Below are 24,801 nucleotides of genomic sequence, written 5' to 3'. Positions count from 1 at the left end.
CTCCCGGGGCTCGCTCAAAGGGACCTGGATCCAGGGGTGGACGGTGTGCCGGTGCAGCCCTCTGGGCACCTCCAGCCCTGCAGGAGGTGGTAGGGAGGGCAGGGAGGAGGAGGCAGCCGGGGGATCCATGGGGTCCCGTTATGTCTGCTACAGCTGCGCACACAGAGGTGAACTGAGCTGGCCACACCCCTTCAGCAGAAGGGGGACCATGGCCAGTGGAACCTGTGGGGCGGGCTGTGAACAAGCAACGGTGAGAACCCCACCCAGGCTGACGAGAAGGAGGCCCCAAAGTGAGCCACGACATGTCCCCTGAACGACATGCTATTGGGACAAAGGCTGGTGATCAGTCAGGAAGGTGAAAACGTCCACCGGGATGAGAGCCTGCGGTCAGCCCCAGACTACAGGAAGAGGGGGCAGTGGACAGGGCCCCCACCAGGATGCCAGCAGTGAGTCCAGCTCAGTGTAAGGACTCCGCAGGAAATGCCAGGCCACAACTAGCTTTCCAGAAGGGAGAACGTGGGAGTCCCCGCCCTGGCACTTATCCAGGCTGCAGAGGACAGCCGCTCTCAGAGACATGGTGTGGAGGACTCGCCTGCCGTGTCCTGCTCAGCGATGTGCCCTCCCAAGCCGGTCCCCTCAGTGAAAAGCAAGGATGCAGACCACGGACTCCTTTGGGGGAGCGGGTTGAGCTTCCTGTGCATTGCTCTGAAACTCCAGTAAGCCCAGGAAGGAATTGTAAATAGCGTGCTGGGCGGCCTGCGCCGTGCTATAAAATGCTCCCAAGAACCAGCTGGCCTGTCAACTGCTGTGCGACTAGTCCAGAAGGGCTGCCTGGTTTCAAAGCCTAAAGGGTCTCGGTTGCTCCAGAAGCCCCCTCAAACCTCCAGCGGCTAGGGTGGTGATGGAAGTGTCCTGTGGCCCCTCGCAAGGGGAGCAGGCAGGGGAAAACGCCATTTCAACAACCGTGGCCCCTTCTGCTTCTGGGGCAGGAGATGGCGAGATTCCACCTGCAAAAACCAGTAGCTCCTCGCAGCCTGGCTCCTCCAGAGGCCCTGGGGACGGGGAAGGGAGGCTGGACTCTCAGGCTCTGCCGGCTGCCCAGTCCTGCTGCAGGTGGCCCCGGGGTACAGCCTCGGGGGACACACGTGCCTGGCCTCTGGAAAGGCTAGATCCAGCAGGGGGAAGGGGAAATTCCTCTTTTAAATAAATCAAGGGAAAGCGGGTTTCTCAAGCCAGTGCTGGGGAGAGGGAGGAGCCCAGCAGGAGGAGGAAAGAGAGAAGGTGGCAGGGAAGGGGCACAAGCAGCTGGACGGGACATGCCCCTCTGGCACCCTCAAACCTCCAGCAAAGTCTCTGAGTCCCCCAGTCTTGTGTAAGTGGCCCCTGTGGTGGGAAGGAATCAGGGTGCTGCCCAGCACGGGGAGCATGGGGTAGGAAAGGGCCAGCCCACCCAAGGGGGCTGGAGGAGAAACCCAGGCCCCTGAGAACCCACCCCCAGAGGTATTTGCATATGGAGGACCCTGGGCTCCCCAACATCTGTGGAATGGGCGCTCAAGCCATTTAGAAATGTTGTATCCAGGACACCTCACAAGCTGGGGCGCTTGGGCCCAGGGTGCTGGGCATCTGGTCAGCATAGAAGCCACTCCATGGGTGGCAGAAACTCGAATCTGGGTCCACTGAACTGGTTAGAAAGGCCTGGGGCTTGGGGCTGCTCAGTGGCACCAGATGCCCCGTGTCCCTTCCTGGGGGGTCCCAGAAATCCCAGGGCCACCAAGACCCATGTCCCCTCTGAGACCCTAGGCAGGGAAGCGTGGTCACAAGCCCACCTGTCCAGCTGGCTTCAAATCCTTCCCAAATCTGTACAGAGCTGGTCCTCACAGGTCCCCTCCCCCACATCCCACTGCCCCCTGCTGGCATCCTGGGCCCTGAGGACTCTGCGTTGGGCTCACACTGCTCAGGCAGCCACTGTGCGGTCCTGTAGGCTGAGGGCAGAGTTGCTCACACGGATCCACCCCAGGGGGATACACCTCTCACATGCCCCACCCCAGGGTCTGCCAATGATGCTCCTGAGGCCCAGAGAGGGTTAATCACTTTCCAAGGTCACCCAGCAGTGACCCCTGGACTCAAGGCTGGGCCTCAAAGCTGTGGATGGCAGAACCAGGGCCCTTGCAGAGGCAGGGAACTGTGAGGCCTCTGCCCGTGGGCACACAGGTGGATGCCTGGAAGCTTAAGTGTAGCTGTAAACCATCCGAGCTCTTTAGTTCCCTGCTATTAACTGCTTATCTGAAGATTGCTTTCTGTCATCCCAATGAGCTGTGGCAGAGAATGCCTGCTGTGTGGTGAAGCCGGCCCTCAGGGGATGGATGGAGCTAGACCCACAACAACCTGCTCCACGGCGGCTTCTGGAATCGCTGCATCCCCAGGGGGTGTTTCCGGGATCGCTGCATCCCCACCGCGGGAAGGGCCTTCACCACCATGCTCACGCGCCTCACTCAACACAAGGGAAACTGAGGCCAAGCGGGCAACTGTGCTGAGTCTATTCCCTGCTCCACCTCAGCACAATCACAGTCAGCTCACCCCCAGGGCGACTGCCAGCACAGGACCCCCCAGACAAGGAAAGGGCCGGCGTTTAGGCCGTGTGCATGGCTTCCTAACAGAGTTTGCTGAGAGCTGACCTGAGGGTAGCATGGACCCCTGGAGCTGGAGAGGACTCAGCAGTCAAGACGTGCCCATCAGCTGACACCAGCAGTGTGACCTTGGGCGGGGCATATGACCCATTTCCCCATCTGTTAAAGGGGCTGTCCCTGTCACTACGTCCACCTCACTGGGCTGCAGTGAGGATGCTGTCGGGGCCTGTCTGGAAAAGCAGTTTGGGAACCAGTGGGTGACACACAATGTCACTGCCGTGCCCTGCTGGGCCACCCTGTGGCTCTGGTCCGAGGCCATGGCTGAGCTTTGCGGGCCCTGTCTCAGCACCAGGACTCCATCCTCTGGATGCTCCCCTTTGCTTGCCTCCCTCTAACCCGTTGGTCTCCCTCAGTTTTCCCCAAAGATCATGAGAAGCCCCACAACCCTAAGGAGCAGTGACATGGCTGCTGTGAGCCCAGCAGGGACCTGTCTGGCTGAGGGGTCTCTGGTGGTCTCCCATCCCGTGGGGCCAACCCTGCCAGCAAGGTGGGTGCTTCCCCACTGGGGCACATGCTGGCCATCAGGCCCCCAGCCAGCCAAGGCACACTGAGCTTCCTGGCCTCTGGCTCCCGATCACCCTCCAGGCCAGGAACCTCGTGTCCTCTCCCAGGGCCCCTCGGCCCACCTTCCCCCACATGCCCAATCCCCACCGGCCCCCTCAGCTGTGCACAGACTGAGGGGGAGTGCTTGGCACCAGGAGCGTCCGGGCTTCACTGTACTTCCCACAGTAGAACAGAAGTGACCCCATCGGCCTGCTGGAAGCTCACCCCACAGGCCCCCCCCAACCCCATGGCCTCCCCAAGGAGGAGGGTCAGTCTTGGGTGGAGATGGGAGACTTGGGGAACTGGGCAAGAGGGCTGGGTCTGGGAGTCCGATTCCAGCCAGGATCCAGAGGGACACGGTGGGGTGTGGGGTCCAGAGGGTCCCCACCAGGTGGATGGCAGGTTAAGGATGGTCTTTTTGCCCCAGCAGCTCCAGGGACTTGGTATGTATGTGCCCAGCCCAGGGGAAAAGGGGCTTGAAAGGAAAGCCAGGCAGGTCCACAAACTCAGCGCCTCCACGGGGAGCCTTGACAGGCAGCTCCGAGCAGGGCTCCATGCCCCCAAGAGACGACCGAGGGCCCTGCAGTTCCCCCCAGTGAAGAGCCCCTGCCCTCAGGGGACTCAGCTGCTCTGTGGGGTCCTTCTCTGTTCCTGCCTCTTCTCCAGAGAGCCCTCCCGGGACCACGCCATGGCCCACCCTCCGCTCTGGCTCAATCGGCTGTGGCAGGTGCATTTTCTCTCACTCCCTGAGGTTGGTGTGCCCGAGGCTCAGATGACAGGGACTTTTTAAATGTCACTCAAGGCTGGGAGGGGGACAGACGTTCTCTGAGAATAACGACAGGATTGGGCAGGACTGGGAAGGACTTGGGGGGAGGGGGGAAGGGGTGGTTGGTAGAAAAGACAGAAGAGACCCCCTCGGGGAGGCGGGACAGAGGAGGCCCAGCCAAGGCTACCAGAAGGGGACAAGAAGGTCTTCTCTAGGGTCCTGGTTGTGCTAAGGGCCTGAGCCTCCCCCAGAGGGTTCTTTCCAGCCCTACCTGCTCTGGGGGCCCCTGAATAGGCTGAGGCGACAGTACAGCAGCTTTATTGACCAGACTCAGCAGCAAGAACACAGCAAAGGTGGGGACTGCACAGTCCAGCCTGGCTGGGGGTCTGGCTCCCTCAAGCCAAGTCTGGGGACCCCAGCATCTCTCCTTCATGCGCTCCTGGAGCCCAACTTCATCCCTGCTCTGGGCCCCTCCTGAAGTGAGGGACAGCAGGGGGCCAGGTCCTGGAGGGGCTGGGAAGGCCAGTGGTGCCCAGAGCGGGGCCAGCGCCGGGTCCATGCCTGCCCCGGCAGCCGGGGGGAGGCCATTCGTGCAGGGCAGCGGGGGCGTGGGGGCGGACGGCCAGGCTCACCACACAGAGCACTTGTGGGCAGGGTTCATGGGCGAGTCCTTGGGGCAATGGAAGGCCCGGCCGAACTCCTCGAATTGGGACACGCTGCCCAGCACCCTGGGGTCAAGGGAGAAACCCACACAGCGTGGGTTCCAGCGGCCACTGCACCCCAGCTGTCCCTTCCCAGCCCTGCCTGCTCCCACCGCAGCCACAAGGGGGCGACGAGGCCCAGGCGTACCTGTAGTGCTCAGGTGCATGCTTGTCGGTCAGCACCTGCAGGTAGATGGACTGCGACCGCCGCTTGATGCACCAGTTCTGGGCCCCGACAGGAGGGAGGGAGGAGAGGGGGATATGAGGCCAGGTGTCCACTGACCGAGCCCTGCAACACGCCCCCCCCCCACCCCACACTAAGCCATTTCCCCCATCAGAGCCCACAAGGCCATTCCCTCTGAGGGGTGGCTGATGGGAGACTGGCTGGAAGCTGTGTCCTCACCCCCGACCCCCCACGCGGCCCCCACCTGGCCCACCTGGGCAAAGGCAATGAAGAAGAGCTGGTTGTGTGTGTACTTGAGCCGGTGCAGCGGGTGCTCCGGGCCATGCTCCCGCACCCACTTCTGATAGGCCTGGGGACGCAGAGCGTGGAGCTGCAGTGCCCCCGGTGGGGTGACCTGACCCACCCTCCACCCAGGCAGCCCCTCACTGGCCCCAGCTCTGCACACCACCCACCATGCTGAGCCCCAGGCTCCCTGCCTTCCACCTTCCCTGCACTGTGCTCCCTCCTGGGAAGGCTAACCTTTGGCAGGGGCCAACCCCTCCAGGCAGCCCTTCTTACTTTCCCTGAAGGCGGGGCCTGGGAGTCCCTCCTCTTCCAATGGACCCTGTGTCTAGCACAGGCCCCCGCCCCAGGCCAGAGCTCAGCAGGCTGGGGAGGGAGGGGAGCTTCTGTCTCTAGGGGAGTCCTCATCAGCCTCCACCCCTCCTCCCACAGGAATGGAGGCCAGGCAGCAGCAGCTCACATAGTAGGCCAGCTTGAGGCCACCCATGTCCGCGATGTTCTCTCCAAGTGTGTGCTTCCCATTCACCTGCCAAGAAGGGAAGAGGCCCGCTGGCCTCCCTCAGGCCTTGCCACCCTGGGCCCCTGCCCCAACCCCACTCACCCTCTCTTTTCCTTTCCCAGAGGATTTGGGCCCAACCCCTTTGTGCCTCATGTGCTGTGTGAGTCTGTGCAAACTCATTCATACCCTGAGTGAGTGTGCACGCAGACCCTGGGCGTGTGTGCAGGGACCTGGGCACCGGGTTTGTTCGGGCGCATGCACGCGCACGTGGGCATGCATGCTCCTAGTCCGCGCCCGGTCAGCATGAGGGGCAGGAGGGACAGCGAGGGGACTCACCCGCTGGTTGTAGACAGTGAAGTTGTCGTAGAGGTGGACGATGCACTCAGCCTTGCGCAGGAAGCGGCTGTAGGAGGCCTCTGTCCACCAGTGCAGCAGGTTGCCCGAACGGTCATACTGGCCCCCTGTGGGCAGTGGGCAGGGCTGGCTGAGAGCGACTCTCACCCCCAGAGCCCAGGCTGGGCACCAAGTCCCTCCCCCATGCACGCACCAGCCTATGGGGACGGAGGGACCCTGGGGCCTCAATCAGCCCATCACCACCCTGCCCCTCACTGACTGTCCTCCCCCTCCCCCGCCACCCCCCAAGCCACCCACAGGCCTCACCCCAGTCATCGTAGCCATGGGTCAGCTCGTGCCCGATGATGGTGCCAATGCCCCCATAGTTGAGAGACCTGGGCCCATGGCAGCAGCGTCAGGCCGCAGCCTCACCTGCCCTGAGAGCCCCGTGCTGCTGCCCAGGGCCCGGGAGGCCGCGGCCAGGCCACGAGGTGGCCTAGGGAGGCCACAGTCATGTCTGCACCGTCCTGGGCACAGGCGCCTCAGCTTCCTCGAGGGATAGGCAAGAGGGGCCAAGGATTCCTGTGCAGCTGCCTTTTAAGAAATAACATCTAACAGAGCTGGGATGGGGGGGAGACAGGAGGGAAACTGAGGCACTCCACATGGGATTTGGCCTTTTTCCTCATCACTACGGTCACTCCACTTTTGAAACACCTAAAGCCTCAAACCAGGTAAGGGGGGACTCAGGACATTTAAAAGAAAGGGGGAAAAAACCTACACATTTTTCTAAATAACTGAGCACGAAGTGAAACTATGGGGACCCAGGGTCTGCAGCTGTCGTGACCCCCAGGCCCATCCGGGTTGGAGTGGCATGAGCAGCCCCCACGCACCCCGCCCACAAGGCCCGGCTGTGGCTCTGGCTCACACCAGGTGGGGTACTCACTGCGGAAAGTCAGGGTCATACAGCGTGGGCTGCAGGATACCCGCCGGGAATACTATGGAGGGGCGTGGTCAGCAAAGATCCGCCCACCTCCAGGCCACGCCCCCTGTTGGGACACACCCCCTTACCCATCTGGTTCTTGTTGGGCAGATAGTAAGCATTGAGCGCCTGTGGTGGGAGCAGCCATCTGTGGAGGAAGGCTGGGGTCAGCTGGGGGGCCCACACTCCCTCCTCCACTACTCCCACCTCCTGGCCTCCTCCTCCTTGAAGGCTGCCTTGGTGGCCCAGCCTACAGCCATGTCCTGGGCCTCCTCCAGGCTGAGCCCCCACCCTGATGGCCCCCACCAATGATCTATGCAGGTCCTGGGCCCCCAACATCAGGATGGCTGTGAGGCGGTTTGCCCTACCCGGCCTTGGTAAGAAGCCCTCTCCCCACGGCCCCCCCCGGACCCCCTAACTCTGGGCCAGGCACCCACGTGGACTTGTCCACCTCCTGCCGGATCTTCTTGACTGACAGCTGGATGCTAAAGCGGATGCTGTTCAAGATGTTCTTGAAGTAGGTCTTCTCATGGACCTCAAACTGCACAGAGGATGGGCAGCGCTCAGCAGCAGGCCAGGGGCAGGGCCAGACCAGCACCATGCAGGTCCCATGCCCTCCTAGGGTCCATCAGCTGAGGGCTGTGGCTCCTTCTCTGCGGGGGTGGTGGGCCTCCCTCCAGGTCGTGGTCAGGGGCCTGGAGAAGCTGGGCTGGTCAGGCTGGGCAGGGCAGGGCCAGGGGCAGACCCACCTCATACTCCTTGTCCACGGCCTCCGGTTTTAGCAGGAAGTCTGGGTAGCCCACCATCACCATCATGTACTGGAGCTGCAGGCCAGAGGGCAGCCAGAGTGGCCAGGGCCTCAGGAGACAGCCCCTCAACCCCCGAGGGAGAAAGCTTCAGGCCAGCCTAGGGGTGGGGTTCAAGGAGGGGGGAGCGCAGGCCGGGTGATGCCAACTCCACAAGAGGCATCTTTGTCTCTTGTTATCCCCGGTGCCTGGCATACAGTAAGAACTCAATAAGTGTTTGTGGAACCAGTCAATGGAATAGGGTCCCACTTCACCTTGGCCCGAGCGGCCGCCTTGGTTTCAGCATCCATCCAGTCCAGCTCCTCCAGGCGCTGGCCCAAGATGTACTTGATGTCTTCCACCAGCTGCTGCACCTGCCGGGTCAGGGGTCAGGGATCAAGGGTCAGCCCATGAGGTCTTAGTTCTGGGCCCCCAGCACCTGGCATGAGGGGTACCCCTAATCATTCAGCAGCACTTCCTAAGCCCAGGGCTTGGTACTGAGCGCCAAGGGCAGACCTTGGAGGTGGGGATCCAGGCCCTGCACCCCCGACACAAAGCTCGCAGTCTGGAAGGGGCAAACCGCACCAGGAACGATCACATACGTTCCTACGGCCACACCTACCGAGCATAGCAGAAAAGGTGGGCAGGACTGATGGGGAGGGCCTCCTGCTGCTGACAGACCAGGTGGGCCTCCTGGGGGAGGAGGCCTAGCAAGAAGCAGCCTGGAGCCTCAAAAAGGGCTGGGCCCTAAGCTAAGCCTGCTGTCCTGGATGGAGGGGGATGTGTGGGGCTCCCCACCCTCAGACCACGGCCGTGTGAGGACTCCATGCCCAGCCCAGCACCCTCACCCCCACCTCCAGGCCCAGGACAGCCTGACCTTGGCCTTGCTGGCGGCTGAGAAGTGCTCATGTACAAAGAGGGCACCAAGCGCCATGCCAAAGTGGCGGTTGGCCTGGCCCAGGCAGACACGGGCCAGCTCCTGGGGCTTGTCGCTGCCCTCCATCTCGCGTGCCAGCTCATGCAGTGCCTCTCGGAACGGTGGTGACAGGTGCTCGCTCAAGACCACCACCACGCGCCACACCAGGTAGTTGTGCAGGATCCTGAGGGCCAGGTGAAGCAGCGAGGTGTCCAGATAGACACGAGCCACCCGAGGGCACCACCCCACCCCACCCCACACCCCGAGCCTGGGGCCGGCCCTAGCACCCGCATAGGGGTGAGGGTCATTCCAGGTACTCGCAGGCAGAACCTGGAGTGGTCGGAGCCCCAGTCAGGAAAAAGGGCGGGGTCCACACTCAGCAGGACACCCCTCCAGCCGCTGAGCAAAGTGCCCGATGTGGACGAGTCCTGGGCCAGCATCATTTTCTGACTTACTATGAGGTGGGAGAATGGACACTTGGGGTGACTGTCTGCCCCAAGGGCAGGCTTGAGAGGCTCCTGCTCCTCCCCAAGGTGTGCAGAGACCAGGGAGGCGCTCCCGGAGGTGGCCTGGGGCAGCAGAGTTGCAGCCACACTTCCCCTTTCTGACGTCCAGACTCACTGAAGTCTCACCATCCCCAGATGAGGGGACTGCAGCTCAGGAAGCTCACAGCCCTGCCCAGGGTCCCACAGAACAGGTGGGAGAGCCAGGTCTGAGCCTAGGGATCTGAACTCCTATCCCAGTGCTCCTCGCTTGCCTCCCCAGTGTGGCTACTGGACAGAGGCGCAAGTGGGAATGCACAGCTCACCAAGCAGACAGGTCTGGGGTGCAGAGGAGGGCCTTGGAGGGGCAGGTGGGCAGGGGCTGGGTGACTGGCACCTGTACCTGCGGGGTGTGGAGCGGATGAGCTGGGACACCTGCTGCATGTAGTCTGTGGCCAGCAGCACCACCTCCTCGTCCTCCGAGAAGTTCTCCTGGAAGATCTGGTCCAGCAGCCACTTCCACCGCAGCTTTGGGGACATGGATGGGATCAGTGGGGCTGGGTGTGGCAGGAACCGCAGAAGACAGGGAGGGGGTCAGGGAGAGGCAATAAGAGGACATGGGAGTCCATGGCCAAGGAAGGCCTGTCCCTTCCCTGGGGAGGGACCCCTCCAGGAGTCCCAGGACCCACGCCTCCCCCCCAGGGCGGGGCGCACTCACATGGGGGGTGATCTTCTGCAGCTGCCCAAGTGTCACCTTGTTGTACATGGACCTGACGTCTCGGCGGAGGTCGTCATACTCTGACACTGTGATCTAGGGGTGGAGATCAGAGTTGACCCAGCCCTGCCAGATGGTCCCCTCCCCCCAGGCTACAGCAGTCTCCCTTCTCACGTTGGCCAGACGCTGCTCCAGTTGCAGGATCTCCTGGGCCTTCTGCTCCACGGCGTCGGCACCCAACAGGCTGAGCAGGCGCTCCATGAACACCCGGTATGCTGCTAGGATCTGCACCAGGAGGGGGCACGTCAAGGGTGGGGGTCCGTGCCAGGCCCTGGTCTGGCCCTCCCAGAGCCCCAGGCCTTCCCTGCAACCCCAATCTAATCCCCCACACCTTCTCACTCTCCTCATCCTGAGCTAAGTACAGGGTCCTCTCTGGCAGGGTGAGCCCATCCTGGTCAATCTGGGAAGAGAGACGGGGGGTCAGAGGTCAGAGGTCAACATGCCAGGTGCCTGAAAACAGGCTGAATTCCCACCCAAATGCCCAAACAGAGGATATGCCACACACCCATTGTCACAAGCCCCAGGAGCACAAAGACACTAGCCCCTCCCTCCCTCCAGAGAAGCTGTCGGAAGCCCCCACCCCTGACCAGCCTAGCCTGGGGACCCCAGCACTCCCCTCCCCCAGGTCCTTCCTCCTGGAAGCCTTCACGTTTCTCACCCGTGAGGGGCAGTCGCGGGGCCCGCACTGAGAGTTGGGGCTCCCGGCCTTCAAGCCCGCCACAGCCCCATCGGCACGGCCCTCCCTCCGTGCTCTCCCGGCCTGCCAGAGGGCTGGGAAATTGCGACTCCCGCGGCGCCGCTAAACACCGCAATTACTCCAGGGAAATTACTTGCGCCCTCCTCCCGCGCTCCGCCGATGCGCGCTCTCCTCCTCTCCTTTCCCCTCCCCTTCTGCACCGGTCGTCCGGGCGCGGGGGCCGTGCGTGCTGGGCCACGGCGCCCCGGGTCCCCGGCCGCGAGCTGGGTGCCTGGTGGGGTACGCACTCACGCGGATGACGTAGCGCGAGGAGTTCCTGTCGTCCAGGCTGACCGTGAGCGAGAAGAGCGCGGCCGCGCTGTACACGCCCTGCGCCTTGTAGAGCAGCCGGTTGAGGTCCCAGCGCGCTGCGGCCCCCGGGCGCTCGGCGCCGCCACCCAGGTCCCAGCCGCCGCAGTCCTCGATGACCTCGAGCATGGGCCGCGGGCCGAGCCGCTCGATCTCGCGCATGTCGAGGCACGAGCGGAAGAAGGCGCGCACCTTGCGCTGGGCCGCGCCGCCCGGCCCACCCCCGGGCCGCGCCAGCAGGCGCCGCAGGCGCTCTTCGTTCTGCTCGCCGATGGCCGCGATGGTGCCGTAGGTGAGCTTGTCGTCGGGGATGGCGTGGCGCCGCAGCCAGCCACCGCACGCGAAGGAGTAGAAGTCCTGGCACGGGTCTATGCTGGCGTCCAGGTTGGCGGCTAGGAAGCGGGCGGCTCGCGCGAAGGCCTTGCGCTCGGGGCAGCCCTCGGAGCAGCCGCCGCCCGCCGCGCCCGGGCCCAGGTACTTGAGCGCCAGCATGGCGGCCAGGATGGCGCAGAGGCCAGCGGCGAACACCAGCCCCGACAGCAGGCACACTTCCCGCCGGTTCCAGCGCGGCAGCCCGGTCCGGGCCCCGGTGGCGCTGCGCCCCGCGCCCAGCGGGAAGCCGGGGGGCAGCGAGGCCCCGCGCGCGCCTCCTGTGCCGCACCTGCTCACGTACTTGACCTCCTGGAACTCGTCGTAGTGCGCCGTCATCGAATACGGGGTCTCCATGGTGCCGCTGGCACCGCCACGCCGCCCTTGGCGATCTCGGCTACAGGATGCTCCGGGCCGCTCGCCTCCTCGCGGGCCTCCGCATGGCCCCCACCCCGGGCCGCAGCTGCGGGAAGAGTAGACGCAGGCTCAGAGAAGCATTGGGCCCCAACGGGGCTCACAAGCACGACGTGGTGGGGCGCAGGCCTAGGTCCAGACACTGGATGCCACCCCGAGTCCCCAACAGCGAGCTGGCCTGGGGCCTGGCCTCCCTCCGGAAAGGCTGAGCAGCCACCACTCCCGCACGCACAGTGGCGTTCTTTAACCTGCCTGCTCTCTCCCTGCACACATATGCCCGCCGAAGATTTGGGAGGCCCCTCATAGAAAAGCAGGGGAGCATGAGCCTGGGCCCTGGCACTTAGTAGGCCTTCAATGAAAGGCTGTCTCTCTTCCCTTTGCCTTTCTTGTCGGCGACCTGCTACAGCCAATGCTGGGTGGGGGAGGGGGAAAGCAGAGCTCGAGAGAGGAGGTGCGGTCAGGGGCGCGCTTATGCGGACCCCAAAGCTGCCTTCGGCTCCCCGCACTGGAACTAGACGCTCCAGAAAGCGGCTGAAGAACCAAACTTTGTCCTCGCGGATGTCCGCAGCCCCATCTCCTGCTGTTCAATGGTGAGAATGCCCACCAGCCCCTTTCCCCAGCGACGCGCGCCGTCCGGCCCAGGATCGGAGAGAAACCCCCGACGGCCCTGAGAACCCGGAACCGGTTCTGTCCCCCGCCTCGCCGTCCCCGCCCTGGGCCACTCCCGGCTTCAACAGGTTCTCCCCAGAACCCAAACTTGGGCGAAGTTTCACCCCCGGCGCGGAGCGAGCCGGCTCCGCGCGCCTCGGAGCCTCCGGCGCCGCGCCGCGCAGTCCGCGGAGCCGGAGAGCCGAGCGCGGGAGTCGCAGCCGCAGCCCGGGCCGGAGCTCCGAGGACGCAGACAAAGCCTGGAGGCTCGGCGCGGCGGCGGCGGCGGAGGTGGCTGCGATGGTGGCTGCAGTGGCAGCGGACTCGGTGCCACTTACCCGGCAGGTGCGCGCCCGGGCAGAGCGGGAACAGAGCGGGTCGAGCCGGAGCCGGAGCCGGAGCGGAGCGGGGCGGGCGGCCGCTCTCTCCGAGCGCCCGCCGCCGCCTCTGCCGCCGCGCCGCGCCGCCCGCCGGCCCCGAGGGAGGGGGCGAGCCGGCGGCTCCACCCTCCTCCGCCCGCCCCCCGCGTCCCCTCCTTCCTCCTGCCTGCATCCCGGCTACCTGTCAGCTCAGTCGCAGCTCGGGGGAGGGGACGGCGGCTGCGGGGACGGGCTCCCGAGGGTCTTGCACAGCCTCGCGGCTTGAGGATTCCGGGTCCAGCTGCGTCCCAGGGAGGGTGAGGGCGCCTGCCACTCCCGGAAAGGGGTCCTCTCCGAGCCGCCGCCTACCTGCCTACCAGCAGGAAAGGGGCTCTAGCTAGAGATAAGAAGGCGCGTGGGCCGTCGCAGCCCAGCCCACAGGCCTGGGGCACTGTCTAGGCAGGACTCCCCGAAATGCTGCGGGGTGCGCTGAAGTAGTGCCTGAATCTGTCTGGCAAAGCTCCTGGGGCAGAGCGAGCGGGGTTCGATAACGGGGGGTTCCTGGTCCCCGCCTTTAGCCCCTGCCCATGCCCACCCGGAGGGTTTGGTTGGCCATGCAACCTTCACCCAGCCTTTGGTGGAGGGAGAGCGGTGGAGGGTGCTGTGGGAAGGGGACCTCGGGAGGAGACTGCCCCCCTCCCCCAAACCGTGGCTGGCCTTAGCACCCACTGCTCAGGGAGTCCCCGGCCGGAGAGGGACAATACGGCTGGAGGGCAATGAAAGAGCACCCCTGCTGGAGATAGGCAGGCTGGGAGCCTGCTCCATCTGCCTGGCAGCCCCAGTCCTCAGACAGGCCCTGGGCTTCCGGACCCACGGATGTGGACTGCGGGAGGACAGACTAGGTAGAGGGGACTCCGAATTTCTCTACCCACTACCTTTTTGTACTAAGTGTGAGACCTGCCTCCCACGGCTCCCAGCCCCTGAGGCAGGACCCACTTCTGCCTGAGTCACAGCTGTACCCCCAGGTACAAGTCGGGCACGGGAAACTCAGGACTTCTTGGATGAAGGCTACTGTTTCTGGAGTTTCTGTTTTCTCTGCCCTGCCCTACCCACCCCCTCTGCTCTGGAGTCCCCCGCAGGGGACCCCAGAAAGCACCAGCACTCCCAGCCTTGGCGGTTCCAGCCGGCAGGACCTTTGAGACAGTCCGAGACTGCCATGGAGCCCCATCTGATAAAAACCACTGCAAGGAAGGGACTCAAAGGAGCTATCGCCCTGTCCCATCCCCTGGGCTGATACTGGGCCCCTGGTCCTGAGTGGCCACCTAAGCCCCCTTTCTGCCTGTCCATCTGTCCATCTGTAAGCCGCTGCTCCAGATACTCTCTGCCTCCCTCTCTTGGCCACCTCTGGGTCCTCCTCTGCCCAATGCGTTCTACTTGTGTCCAATTAATTCTCCGGAGGAGAGGTGGAATTATGTAAAACGTGGTGATTCCATGGGGGGGAGGGGAGGGCAGGGCGGTGGCAAAGTGGCTCTTTGTGCTTTTAATCTGCATTTTTTCCCCCAATGTTCTGTCTCCAGGAGGATAATTTTCCAGCCTTTTCAGGCCCTGATTGGTATCATTTCTCCAGCAATGACAGCTTTTATTTTCCCTGAAATGAATGCCATGAAATTTCCAAGAAATATAAAAATGGATATTGTCTCAGGGAGCTGACTTTCTTCCGACAGAAAGGCACAAAGGCAAACCCACTTCCCCAGGGAGCCCTGCTGCTCCAGCCACTGGGGGGTGGGGGACCCAGGCCTTCAGCTCCTCCATCCCTCCCTCCTCCCAGGTCAGCTGTTGGACCCCCTCCTGGCCATCCCTCTCCCAGACTCTCAGCAGCCATTGATCTGTTCATCTGCCTCCCCACGCCCGGTCAGGCCGCCTGCCTGCCTGCCTGCCTGCCTCCTCCACCTCACCTGCTCTGTACAGCACCTCATCACCCACGCCCGGCCCCGGAGGCCCCTGGCCGGCCCCAGTCCTGAGCACAGCAACCAGAGTCACTGGAGGTAACTGGAGTTGGACCCATGACCACTGAGTCCTCGTCTCCCCCCACAGCCCACTAATAAGAGCGCCCAGGCCTCACCTCCTTTGCTCTTCTGCCCCCTCTCAGAAAGGGAAGCTGAGTGGAGGCGAGTGGAGGACACAGAGGAGAGGAGTCCAGCTCCCACACTCTCTTTTTGAGGCTCCCTGTTCCAGTGCACCTCCACTCCACCCCCAGTTGTCAAGGTGACCCCCTGAATGAGGACCAAGAGAATGACAGGACACAGCAGCGCCCAGCCAAACCCAGCCAAGGCCTGAGGGAGGCAGCTGGACACCCAGCTTGGGGGGGGGGGGGGGGGGGGGGGGGGGCGGGACTTCTCCCCTGACCACCCCTGCCGGATGGGGCAAGACTGGGTCTGGGACCTGGCAGGGAGTGCAGAGCGGCCCTGACTCGCTGGGGACAGCCGTCCTCACACTAATGATTCATGTCTACTGAGCTTTCACCAAGTGAGGTCTAAATGTTTAGCTCCAAAGTGGAGCTGCCACCCTGAAGCCAGGCCTGGCCCAGCCTGGAGCCCGGCCATGATCCAACGTGTTTCTGCACCCCTCTGGCCTGCACGTGTGTGGGGACAGACTGGGCCCCCATCCGCCTACTGCTCGAGCCCACACGCCTGGGAGCCCCACAGTTGCTGAAACCCCTAGCCCTGCGTCTGCTCTAGGAGATGCCCCCCAGCCTCCACCCTGCCCAACCAGCCCCCACTTCCCTCCACCAACAGTTCTGCGGTGTCTTCTGTGCCCCGGAAAACATCCCCCCACCCAGCTTCGTGTCCTCCGCCCAGCCTCCCAGGACTCATCCCATCTATTATTCACAGCACAAAATGGATTTTTAATTTGAGAAATGAAATGGCTCTCCCAAGTGGCCAGGGTGGCAGAGAGGGGGTGGGGAAGGCTGGAGCCACGAGGCAGCCACTACGGCGCTGCATCTGCTGACTCAGGCTCTTGTTGGAGAGCTGGGTGCCCACGGCAGACCTGGGGACCCCAAAGGCTCACATACCCCACCACCCAGCTCGTGACTTCATTCAGCCCTGTTGCTCTGACCAGATAGGGTGAGGAGCTGCCTGTGTGTGCTGCCTGAGCAGTGGGGTCTCTCCTGGCCAGGCAGGAGGCTGGCCTCGAGGGCAGCCCTTGGGCTCCCTGGCCTGGTCCATCTTTTCCCCAAACTTCCTGGCCCTCCCTGGGCTGGGCTCAGGAATCTCCCCTGTATTGACTCATAGCTGAGCTCCTCTGCTAGGTCCTGATGTCATGGTATGCCCGCTCCAGCCTGCACAGCTGCCCCAGCCTCCCCACTGGCCTCCAGCTGCCAGCACTCCATCCTTACCCTTCCTCATAGAACTCACACATCTAACGTGGCCCGTGGGACAGTGACCTCTTCCCCATCCTTCTCTGCTCTTCTCGCTCTATCTCCTCACCCCTACCTCTCTCTTCTTGTGATCACTCTGATCTAGTTTCATTTCCCAGAACTTAGCTGGTTCTCTCACACCTCAGGGCCTTAGCACTTGCTGTTCTGGCCGCCTGGAACACCCTTCTCCCATCACCTCTTCCACTGACCAATTGCCACTTATCCTTCTTGGAGTGTCGGCCTCTCTCGTCCGGTCAGGTGGTGCTCCATGGGCTGGGGGCTCGCCCTCTCTGGGCCCCCACTGCACTTCCTGCATCTTACTCAGTGTGTAGCCTAGAGCTCAGCATGGATGACCTGTGTGACGGAGATGGAACCGTCTCCCGGAACACACTGTGTGAAGTGTCCCCCAGGGCTGGGTCTTGCCCCAGGCCAGCACTGTCACCTACAAACCTGCCCGGGCTCTCAGATCCTACAGACATTCTCCTTGACTCTGGACCCACCAGACGATGAGGGGGGGCCGTTCCTCCCTCCCCCGCGCCCCCTCACTTCCACTGTCCTACCCTGGGGTGGGCTTCCATCCCCGTTACGCACACTCTTCTCTGGGGTCACCTACCAACCTCGAGATCAGTTTTTTATTTCATACAATAAATATATGAATACATCCTTGTTTTAAAAGACGTAAACCACACAAATAGGTAGAGGGCCAATGTGAAGGCGCTTCACACACATCCCCCCCAGCCCTCCCCAGGGCAAGATAAACTCTGTGACGGCTTCAGCATGAGCGTCTAGGCTCTCAAGGGCATCTCTTTATTTTTTAAGTAAATGGGACACCACGAGACGTGTAGTTTAGTGCCTTATACCTGGAGGATTTGCCCGAGTGGTGGCTGTGGATCCCAACTCCGCCCTCTGGCCCTGAGTCAAACCCAGCTCCTCTTTAACTTTCCCGCGCGTCTTCCTGGTCCCACCCATCAGAGCCAAGATGCCCCATCTGAGCCTTAGAAGGGCTTCTGGACTCCTCCCATCCTGTCCTGTCTCAGGACAGGGGTTTCTTCCCCTTGCCCGCCCAAGCGCCACTTCCCATTCCCGCCCCACACCCCTGGTGACCCCTCATCGTGGCTTCCGAGGCCTCCTCCATCTGCCTCCAGACCCCTTTCCAGCCTCCGGGCTCACTGTCCCCTGAGGGTCCCTCCTCCTCAAGGGGTTGTACCCTCACCCCTGTGCCTTTGTTGAAGCCGTCCCCTCTGCCTGAGTGTCTCATCCCCAGCATTCCTGTCTTCCCTTAGGTCGGGAAGCTTCCAGAATCCCCTGATGGTCCCTATGACTGCCCATGTCCCTCCCAAGGGAGCCTGCCTGAGGGCTTCTTCTGGGAGGGAGAGATGTGCACCCCTGTGAGCCCAGCCTGGAGCCTGCTGCATGGCCTGGGTGGAATGGAGCAGGCCCTGCTCCAATCTGGATGGGCCCCGCTTGGCCGTGGGTGAAACCCCCACAACAGCATGTCTGCTGCATGCAGGGTCTCAAGGACACACACACTATGAGCTCGAGATGAAAGGACAGCTCCACAGGGGGACAGGCAGGGCACACAGGACCCAAGTGAAAGCAACATGGGGCCAGGGGCCCGGCTGTGATCTCAGCCCAGGAACTGTGTTGGGGAGGCCTGAACCCAGGGGGCCAGCCAGGTGCCGAGTCTGCCCAAAGACCTCAGGAGGAATCTCGGCGCCTGCAGCCTGGTTCTGGCCTCCCTTCCTGACGTCCCCACTTCCAAGGGACCTTCCTGGATCTCCCTGACTGGAATGCCAGTCATTTTCGATCTGTTGCTCTGGGTACCTCCTGTGCCGCATTTGTCCCTGCCTGATGGTATCTTGTAACTTGGTATTTTCATGGTCTCTCTTCCTCAGCTCCTTTGGGACCCCAGATTTTCCCATCATCCCTTCTTCTTGCCCAGCTTGAGTGGCAAGGCCTCAGCCACAAGGCATTTGGGGGGTGGGGGCCAGATTGACAAAGCCAAAGCAGGGTGGTGACGATGGGGGCAGGGATGAGAGGGGGTAGAGAGTCTGAGACCTGCGGGCCTCCAGCTGTGACAGTCAAGCCCCTTGGGCTCCCTGTTTGATGGACAGGCCACAAAAGGCAGCTCAGCTTCTGCAAAGATGCAGCAAGATGCAAGTAAGTCCAAGGGGGCTTGGGGATATAGGAAGGAGGACCCCATTGCCTGGGTCTATGAGGGTGTGGGGATTGGGATGGGCAGAACCCTGAGAAGCCAGCGGGACTCCTTGCCTCACAGGGTCACTGGGCCGAGGTCCCCTCCCCCAGCACTCCGTCATCATTTCAAGTGATTGGAGCTGAAGGGGATCGTTAGCTAATTAAAGCTGAGGCCACCAATTGTCCCTTGGAGAGAAGGCAGGGCTGCAGAGGGGAGGAGACAGAGGGACTCAGACGGACTCAGGGGGCAGCAGTACAGGGCCCTGGCCCTGGGTGGGGCCTCCGCCTTGACTGTGTGTTTTGGAGGGGGCGTTGTCAGAAACTCCTTGAAGTGGAACTGTGGGATAGAGGGCAAGAGCGCCAGATTTGAAGCTCCCATCAAACACCTGTATGTCCCTTGAAAGTCCATGCCCACCTCTGCCTTCTTCCCTCCCTCCCCGGGGTTGTGGGCTGGGGTGGGGGATGGTGAGGGGCTCCCGCAGACTTCCTCTGCATGCGGTGACAGGTCAGATTTGAGGAAGGCTGGATGCCAAGTCTCCGCCCTCCCTTCCATCCCTTGCGGGGCTACCAACACATCCGTGCGTCTCAGAGCGCCAGCCTCACCTGGGGCAGCCCTGAGCGCAGCACCAAGCTCCCCTCCTGGCAGGAGATCCCAGGGCCTTCTGTCAGAACTACCGAAGAGGGTTATGAGTTTTCTATTGCTGTGGAACAAATTACCACAATCTCAGCAACTTAAAACAACACATGTACTATCTCAGTTCCTGTAGGTTGGAAGTCCAGGCGTAGCATGGCCGGATTCTCTGCCCAGGGCCTCCCTGGGCTGAAGTGAGGGTCAACTGGGGCCGGGCTCTCCCCTGGGGCTCAGGGGCCTCTTCCAGGCTCACTGGTTGCGGCAGAATTCAGATCTTTCTGTTGTAGAATCAAGGCGTCCAGTCTTTGCTGGCTACCAACAGGGGCCGCTCTCCGCAGCTTGAGGTTGCCTGCATCCCTTGCCTTGTGGCCCCTTCCCTCTCCAAAGTCATCAGTGCACAATCCCCCCACATGGAATCCTTTTTGTGCTTGGAATCTGTCTTCCTCCCATCGACCAGCCAGAGAGACTCTGCTTTCAAAGGATCCAAGTAATTAAGTCTGAAAATCTCCCTCTCTTGAGGTCAACTGACAAAGAATTTTACTTACATCTGCAAAATGCTTTCATAACAGTACCTAGATTTGTGTTTGATGGAATAACAAAGAGAGTATGTGTGTATACCAGGCGCCAGGAATCTTGGGGGGCATCTTAGGATTCTGCCTCCCCCAGAGGATGTGGGTCAAAGAGCAAAGGCCTTGCTAAGAATACTAGTAGCTGACTTCTGGGCCAGGTCCTGAGCTCTTTAAGTGCTAAGTTGTCTCATGAAATCCTCACGACAGTTCTAGAAGTCGATGCTACTATTATTCCCATTTTACAGAGGCAGCAATTGAGGCCCTGAGAGGTTAAGCGACTTTCACAAAGTCACACAGCTGGTAAGTGGCCAAGCTGGGATACTAGGATAAGACAAGGTCTAACCCAGCCCTTACTGTGTCCTCTTGGGAAAGTTGTGGAACCTCTCTGGGTTTCTGTGAAATGAAGGCTGTTGAGGCACCCGATCTCCAAGGATAGGTAGGCCAGACTGCAGGGTCCATGTTAGGGGGTCTCCCTGGCCCATCCACAGCCAGTAGGCACAAGGGGTGCCTGAGTGGCACCTACGGCACCCAAGGAGATGGGGTGGGACTGAGGTCCCTGATGTCAGCCATCCAATTGCAGCCATTCTGGCTTATGCAACCCAATGACATGATGTTCCCTGGCACTAAGGCTGGGAGACTGAGAGTTACAGGGCGGGGGTGGGGGCCCTACAGAGCCAGGATTAATGGCCAGGAAATCGCTGCTCACCAGAGCTGGCTGGGGCCCTTAGAGAACCAACAGGGGCTCTCAGATCTTTGCACAGGGGTGGGCTTGTGTGTTGGGGGGGTGCCTCTTGCGCCTCTAAGCTCTGGCTCTCCTCACTCAGCTGTGCAGGCTACAGCTCTAGAGGGGGCAGGGACCATGGAGGTGGCAGGGACTGCCTGCTCCCCCCGCCCATGAGAAAGACTGTCAGTCAGCCCTGGCGCAGGCCCCCCAGCAGTCGGCCTCCTGCCCCCCGCCCCCGCCCCCCGCCCCCGCCCCCATGCCTGAGCTGCCTCCCTCCATAATGGGGCTTAATCATAACATGCATTAGCCAGGGCCTGCTGCCTGCAATTACCGCTTCAATCAGCCACCCACCACCCGCCTCCCCCAGCCTCAGGCTACCTGTGGGGACACCCTACCCCGCCCTGCCTGGCCCCCTCCCCTAATGCAGCCCAGGTGCCCCCTGCTGTGTAGATGGACAGAGAAGTGACCCCTGGCAGCAGGGGCCTGCGACGGGGGCGGCCAGCGGACAGAGAGTTACAGCTCGGGGTCACAGGCAATTATTTTAAAAGCCTGTTGGGAAATGCGCTGCTTTCCCAGCGCAGAGGGCTTGTCCTGAGGGCTGTACTGCCCCAGGTTGCTGACACGCTTGCATGCACACATGGGTGTTCACACAAGTGTGGGCATGCACCAGGGCACACACAGACCCCAAAAGAGGAGTCCTGTCTCCAAGGCGTGGACGCACAGGTAGGTCCCCCTGAGCGACCAGCCCTCATCCTTTTAGGGGTTCATTCCTGCACAGCTCTTTGCATCCCTTGCCTCCTCCCCAGCACACACCACTCATGTCCTTTGGTGCACAGACCTGGTGCACAGGGGGTTTGAGCTGAATCAGAGGACTCCCTGTTCCATCCAGCCTCAGAGCTGGGGTAGGGGCTGGAGAAACAGGGGAAAAGGCAGACCTGGCGGGGGGAGTGGAGGAGGGGACCGCTGTTGTGCTGTGATTCTCTCTAATTGCTGTTTTGCTGAGAGGTAATTAAAATCCCTTTTTATTTCACACGTCAGAGCCCTTGCCAGCCTGTGGAGAGGGCGCAGGGGGAGGCCTGAGGTGGGGGCAACGGAGGGCCGGGCCGCCTGGCACAGGGAGAGGACTGGGGGGGGGGCGCATCTGAGCCCAGCCCGCCTGCCAGGAGGCCAGCGGCAGGAGTCCCCAGCCCGGCCCCTGACCCAGCCCACGAGCACCCCGGGTCTGGCCCCGGCCAGGATCTGTGCAGCCCGTCGGAGCCAACAAAGGCCATGAGAATGAAGTCAGCAACATCTTCTGAGTACCTCCCAGATGCTAGGCGTTTTGCTGAGCTCCCAACTTATAGGACTGTTGCAAAAATAACTCCTGCCAGGTAGATGCCATCATTATCCCATGTGTCAGGGCAGTGACAAAGCTGAGACTCAGAGAGATTAAGAAACAGCCAAGACCACTCCCCCTGCTGGCTTGTCAGTGGTGGAATTGGATTTGAACTGCTCTGACCCCAAATTCAGAAGCACTGTGTCAACCTGCCCACTCAAGTCCACATGACTGGCCCCTCCTGCAGAGCCTGCTAGAGTCCCACAGCCCAACCCTAACCCACCCTAGTGCCCTGAGGGGAGAGCCACAGCCTTGGGACCCCTGTCCAAGGCCCATGTACCAGTGCCATGCCTGTCACTCTGGACCCCATGGTCACCTGCTGACTGTCCCTTGGGGCAGGAGAGCCGGGGCTTGCCTTGTCCATCAAGACCTGTGGACTCTTCCCAGAGGTGTGGGTGGGGCCAAGAGGGCATAGCCAGACCAGATTCAGGCTAGGAAAGTGCAAGTCCCCTGCCTCCTCCTGGGCCGGCTGGGAGAGATGGGCTAGCAGCCGCTGGACTTTGCTGGATGGGGCAGGTGAAAGGTCACTGAGCAGCACCTCTCTGCCTTGTACCCCCTTTCTCTCTGCCTGTTCTCTCCCTTCATTTGGGTCTGGAGTGGCATTACCCTATCCTTTCCATCATCCCCATCTCCACCACCATCAGCACCACTATCACCATCCACCATCATCACCATCAGCATCATCACCATCATCTTCTCTATTATCATCACCATTTTCTCCAAATTCACCATCATCATCATCATATTCATTTTCACCAAAACCATCATCATCATCACCATCATGATTATGATCATCACCATCATCTTCTCTATTGTCACCATGATTTTCCCCAAATTCACCATCATCTCCATCCACCGTCATCACCATCATCATCATCACAGTGATAACCATCATCACCATCCCTTTCTCAATTATCATCATCATTATCATTATTTCCACCAAAATCACCATCATCATATTCACTACCAACATCCTTGCCATCAAGGCTCACACTGTACCAGGCACTGTTCTAAGACAACAGCATTTTATCTCATCGAATCCTCACAATACCCAGAAAGTAGCTGCTGGTATTATCCTCCCATTTTACATTTGGAGACACCAAGGCTGACAGTGAAAGAGCTTGCCCAAAGTCACCACGCCAGGAAGTAGCAGAGGCAGGACTTGGACCTAAACTGCCTGATAGCAGAGCCCAAAGTCATAACCACTACACGTTACCCCCTCTCAGTTGAGGAGCCTGAGGAACCATGGCAGAGGGCGAGGGGAAAAGAGAGTTGGGAGTGAGACACTTGTTCTATTCAGGAGGCACTGATTGGAGGCATCCCCTCCTCCTGGCACAGCTTCCTGAGGACCCAGCAGCAACCAGCCACGTCATTGCTCTGCTGAGCCTTGGTAGTCCTGTCCCTAGTCTCATCTCCCCTCTGGCTGACCTTTTCCAAGGCTGTAGGTAGGAGAATGGTCAGGAGGCGCCATGTGACTTGAGAAGTTGGATTCTAGTTTTGTCTCCAGCCTGAGGGAGGTCAGACTGCCCCATCGCCCGCAGTGTCCCCTCATTCCTTGAGCCACGGCTGGCTCTGGGGGATCATTCACCTCTGGTAGATGGTAGTCTAACTGAGGGTAGACAGTCAGACCTGGGTGGGGAGGGCAGGGCACGCAGCAGCCCAACAGGGCCATTGGCAATGTCTCAGGACACAGGACTGGTGGCCAAGAGAAGGCTCCTCCACATCCTGCCGGCCTCCTTCTCTTCAGCCCCAACCCCCAACCCCAGCCCCAGCCCAGGGCATTGGCCTTGATGTATTGGTCACTCAGGGGGGTCAAGAGAGGTGCCATATCCTCAGAGACCAGCCAGGTACCTGCCGCCCTGCCCGATGTCAGATGGAAGTGGGAGACGGGGGGCTGGAGACTGCAGAGGAAGGATCGGGGGGTCCTGAGGCCCACTAGCAGGTGCCTCAGCCTCTTAAGGGCAGACAGGGTGACCCCTGTCCATGTAGCTCGGTGCACTGGCATCTATATGTAAGTAGATCCAGGAAGCGAGGGAGGGAAGAGGCACGGACTGCCTAGCAGGGGTGAGGTGGCCTGGGATCCCCTGCATCTGCAGGAGGGAGGCAGGGATGGTCTCAGCCATGTGCAACATCTGGCCTGGGGGCAGGGAAGGGTCTTATTCATCTTGTGTCCCCAGAGCACAGTGCTGGCACCAAGAGGTACTTAATATTTAAGGAATGGAAGAAAGAATGAAAAACATTTTCAGGGTTAAAACCGACCTCTATAGGACGTGACGCCCAGTGAGGTGGCTCCCCATCACCGGAGCCAAAGGATAAACCCTCAGGCTCTGAGTCAGACTAATCTGGATTAAATCCCAACGCCACCATTTCCCGGCTGTGAACTGGTCACCTGTCCTCTTTAAGCCTCAGTTTCCTCATCCCGAAATGGGGACAATGATGTCTTTCTGAGATCATACACGACAAGGGCAGGGAAGAATGGGGACCCATGACCAGGCCCCCAGGCCAAGGAACAGCCAATGCAAGAACTCCTAGGAGGGAAGGCTGGAGCCAGCCAGAAAGGCCGAGCCTCCTTCCCCTGTCCTCCTCCGGGCACTAATGACCTCCTGCCACATCCCTTTTCTCTCCACTGAGGCAAACGGGCGTGGCTGATGCCAACAGGACAAGCTCACTGGCCAGCTGCCCCAGCGCAGCAAGAAACCCCCACAGGAGAGGGCCGGGGGGCAGGACAGAGGGCAGAGACTTCAGGAACGAAGGTCCTGCAGTATTTGGGGTCATTGAGACACCTGGGAAGGGGGCTCCATGGAGGCCATTGGAATCTCAGACCAGGGAGTGAGTCTCCCTGACACCCTCGGAGCAACCTTGTCCCCACCCATCTTGTCCTTGAGTCTCAGTTTCCTCCTCTGTCAATGGGAACAATCACAGGGCCAACCTCTCGGGGCTGTGGTGGGGTTTATATGAGGTGGTGCTCTGAAAGCCCCCAGCAGCACATCTGGCATGCACTGGGGCCCCAGCCACACACACACAAACACACACACACACACACACACACACACACACCGGCAGCTGCCCATTCCCTGGGCCTTGCTGGCTCCCCCCAGGGAGCCCTGGAGTCCCCTCCCTC

General features: G+C 61.3%; 1 protein-coding gene across 1 annotated transcript; it reads right to left on the bottom strand.

The window, feature by feature from the left end:
• Positions 1-4,517: 4,517 nt before the first annotated feature.
• On the bottom strand, positions 4,518-11,703 carry ECEL1 (endothelin converting enzyme like 1). Its single transcript, XM_046644414.1, has 17 exons — positions 10,921-11,703; positions 10,264-10,332; positions 10,047-10,157; positions 9,876-9,968; positions 9,561-9,685; positions 8,637-8,859; positions 8,035-8,133; positions 7,724-7,798; positions 7,412-7,515; positions 7,064-7,122; positions 6,939-6,990; positions 6,323-6,390; positions 5,999-6,123; positions 5,624-5,689; positions 5,135-5,230; positions 4,846-4,922; positions 4,518-4,724 (listed from the first exon to the last, which is right to left on the bottom strand). Exons 1-17 carry the CDS (start codon positions 11,701-11,703, stop codon positions 4,625-4,627), a joined length of 2,325 nt encoding a protein of 774 aa, XP_046500370.1. The 3' UTR covers positions 4,518-4,624.
• Positions 11,704-24,801: the final 13,098 nt, after the last annotated feature.

The sequence above is a fragment of the Equus quagga genome, chromosome 17, assembly GCF_021613505.1.
Source record: "Equus quagga isolate Etosha38 chromosome 17, UCLA_HA_Equagga_1.0, whole genome shotgun sequence".
In the NCBI taxonomy this organism is placed as follows: domain Eukaryota; kingdom Metazoa; phylum Chordata; class Mammalia; order Perissodactyla; family Equidae; genus Equus; species Equus quagga.
This window is presented reverse-complemented; position numbering and strand designations above follow the sequence as displayed.

Bases quoted from the DNA above. Each gene is read 5' to 3' on its own strand.
- ECEL1 (XM_046644414.1), bottom strand. From the start codon at position 11,703: ATGGAGACCCCGTATTCGATGACGGCGCACTACGACGAGTTCCAGGAG. The intron at 6,991-7,063 runs GTAAGGGGGTGT...GCCCCTCCATAG, and splicing joins GCCCAACAAGAACCAGATGG to TATTCCCGGCGGGTATCCTG. The intron at 6,391-6,938 runs GTGAGTACCCCA...CCATGGGCCCAG, and splicing joins TATGACCCTGACTTTCCGCA to GTCTCTCAACTATGGGGGCA.